The 2,704-nt window shown below is 33.4% G+C and overlaps 1 protein-coding gene across 1 annotated transcript in view; it reads right to left on the minus strand.

The window, feature by feature from the left end:
• Nucleotides 1-955: 955 nt before the first annotated feature.
• Nucleotides 956-2,704, minus strand: part of LOC106470984 (corticotropin-releasing factor-binding protein-like) — a 42,256-nt gene continuing 40,507 nt past the window's right edge. The window contains exons 7-8 of the mRNA XM_013931569.1: nucleotides 2,128-2,294; nucleotides 956-1,294 (exon numbers count right to left, since the gene is read on the minus strand). Of these exons, the coding sequence (XP_013787023.1) occupies nucleotides 2,137-2,294 (158 nt within the window). The 3' untranslated portion in view covers nucleotides 956-1,294; nucleotides 2,128-2,136. The remainder of the gene's footprint in view (nucleotides 1,295-2,127; nucleotides 2,295-2,704) is intronic.

Here is a 2,704-nt window from a genome sequence, read left to right on the forward strand (position 1 = left end):
ATAATCGAGTCAAGCCGTAAGTAAAGTGCGTGAAACGTTGTGAATTCTAGCGTATGTTTAAGTTAAAGTGACTGTGGAAATTAAGTGTATCGCAAAGTTGTATTGAGAAAGAATAAACCAGTTTTATTTAAGAAAGAACTTGTATCGGCTGAAGTTTCATTCGAAAGAAATCATACGAGAAATTAACCAACGAACACACCGGCGTAACAATATATTTATTACATAGTCGTCTGGCCACTTTCTATATTCTCGACACCGATTAGTTATTAACAAAACCTTCTATAATCGTCTGCTTTTAACTCTTATCATAACAAAACTTAAAAATAATAAATGGTCAATTAATTCCTCAGGCTGTTTTATAATGTTGAAGGATCCACGTTAAAAAGATGGTAAAACAATTCCTCAGATTGCATTATAATGTTGAAGGACCCATCTTAGAAAGATGGTAAAACAGTTCCTCAGGTTGTGTTTATATTGTTGAAGGATCCACGTTAGAAACATGGTGATATAATTCCTCAGGCTGTGTTATATTGTTGAAGGATCTACCTTAGAAAGATGGTAAAATAATTCTTCGGCTCTTATATAATGTTGAATGATCCACGTTAGAAACATGGTAAAATAATTCCTCAGATTGTGTTATATTGCTGAAGGATCCACGTTAGAAACATGGTAAAATAATTCCTCAGGTTGTGTTTTATTGTTGAAGGATCCACGTTAGAAAGATGGTAAAATAATTCCTCAGGTTGTGTTTTATTGTTGAAGGATCCACGTTAGAATTTTTTTTTTTGAAAATTGTAGTCTTTAGAAAGGTTACCTATACTTTATAGTAAAAGTACCAATACTTTATGTACAACATGTTTTAATGTTTATCCTAAAGACTTAGTTTACGTTTTGTTTTCTGGTTTTAAAAGTTACTTCTTATGTTATATGTGCTTAGCCACGAATTATAACAGACTTAAGAATATACAGACATTTTATTGGATATCTTTTTCCTACAGTTTTCTTCCATCAGGCAAACACTGAATGCATATTTTACATGAATGTTTGTGACTTCTCTGGACCTGTAGATGGTTTTGTAGAACTCAGTTCTCCAGGAATCTTTGCTGTTGTCTCCCATTCATCAACAGAGAAGATGCGTATGCACACGTGGGAAGGTGCAGAACAAAAAATAATAATAAATAAAGGATTCACGTGCATTGACAAGGTGGGGTAATCTAACATCTACCAACGAAACAATTGCAAAACGCCAGATGACCAGCTCTTCCAGGGTGGTCGAGATGGTCAGAGGATTCCCCTAAAAATTAAATAAATCATTCGTAACTATAGACATTTGCTTTATTAAAGTTAATTTTACCAATATAGATAAACTTTGTGATTGTTCAACATATTATTCAGTTTTGGTTATGTGGTTTTAACTATATGTTTCCTTTTATAAAACGTCTGCTCCATTAAATAGCCATCAATCAATATCACAGTTTTATACTCTCCTTCCACACATTATGCCTCACATACTACGGTTAACTACATGTAGTTTTGAATGTGAATCCAGTTATTAAAAGGTTTTTATAGTTTGACTTACAAACAATACCGTTACACTATCATTCATTAATTCTATAGAAATTGCAAGAGGAAGACAATTAATCAGATATGACGAAAACTTAGAAATGAAAGATGTCTCCCTAACTCTTTATATTGGAAACAGAGACCTAACTCTTTATATTGGAAACAGAGTCATAACTTTTTATATTGAAAACGGGGGCCAAACTCTTTATATTGGAAACAGAGGCCTAACTGTTTATATTGTAAACAGAGGCCTAACTCTTTATATTGCAAACAGAGACCTAATGTTTGTTATTAAAACGAACTTAATTTTGTAGTCAAGCAATTTCATCCAATGAGAATAATTTTAATCTTCCGTAACTAAAGAAAGCAAAAGTTTAAAGTACTTGAAATTATCGAACATACAGATAAATATTAACTTTCATAACTCAAAAACGAAGAGAAAAAAACTTCTTGGTTTATATATTTTTTCAAGTTTTTAGGAAATGCATTACACTTGTTCTTGCGTACTTTAATTTATGTTATTTTCATTCCGACATGAGTGATAACAAAAGTAAATAAACCCACTTTTTATCTTTAGATAGTTTCGAAAGGGCAGATGAGGGTTGGAGTGTGTGTAGAAAGGTGTTCTTCGTTCAGCCCTTCAAAACTGACTGTCACTGAATTCTCATACTGACCACTTGATACCAGTCGTATTGCTGTGCTGCTACAAGCCACATCAATAACTTCTTTACCTGAAAATCAATGGTTAAGCTCATCAAGGTCGCCACCTACAATATGTTATAAATATGGCATAGCCTCAATTCACATAGAATCGAACATTTCACTTATATTTAGAGAGCTTGGGCTGCAGTGTTCTTGGAAGTGGGTTATAGAAAAAATATTAACAAAGACAGCGTTTCAGTCAAAAACAAAGAGAACAAACAAAGCTCCATGGTTTACACAACATCGAAACATTTTGTATTATTATAGATTTTAATTACATGTATGTGTTATTTTGTAAGTACGTTCTTTGCACAAATATGAGTGTACCTTAATATAGTTACGACAGCGGAAGTCACGCGACGCCGGGAGCATGCACACTGGAGTTTCTAGAAGGATCGTGACTACACGAGGGCTATCTACGCTAGCCGTCCCTAATTTA

The sequence above is a fragment of the Limulus polyphemus genome, unplaced genomic scaffold (assembly GCF_000517525.1).
Source record: "Limulus polyphemus unplaced genomic scaffold, Limulus_polyphemus-2.1.2 Scaffold4337, whole genome shotgun sequence".
NCBI classification, from domain to species: domain Eukaryota; kingdom Metazoa; phylum Arthropoda; class Merostomata; order Xiphosura; family Limulidae; genus Limulus; species Limulus polyphemus.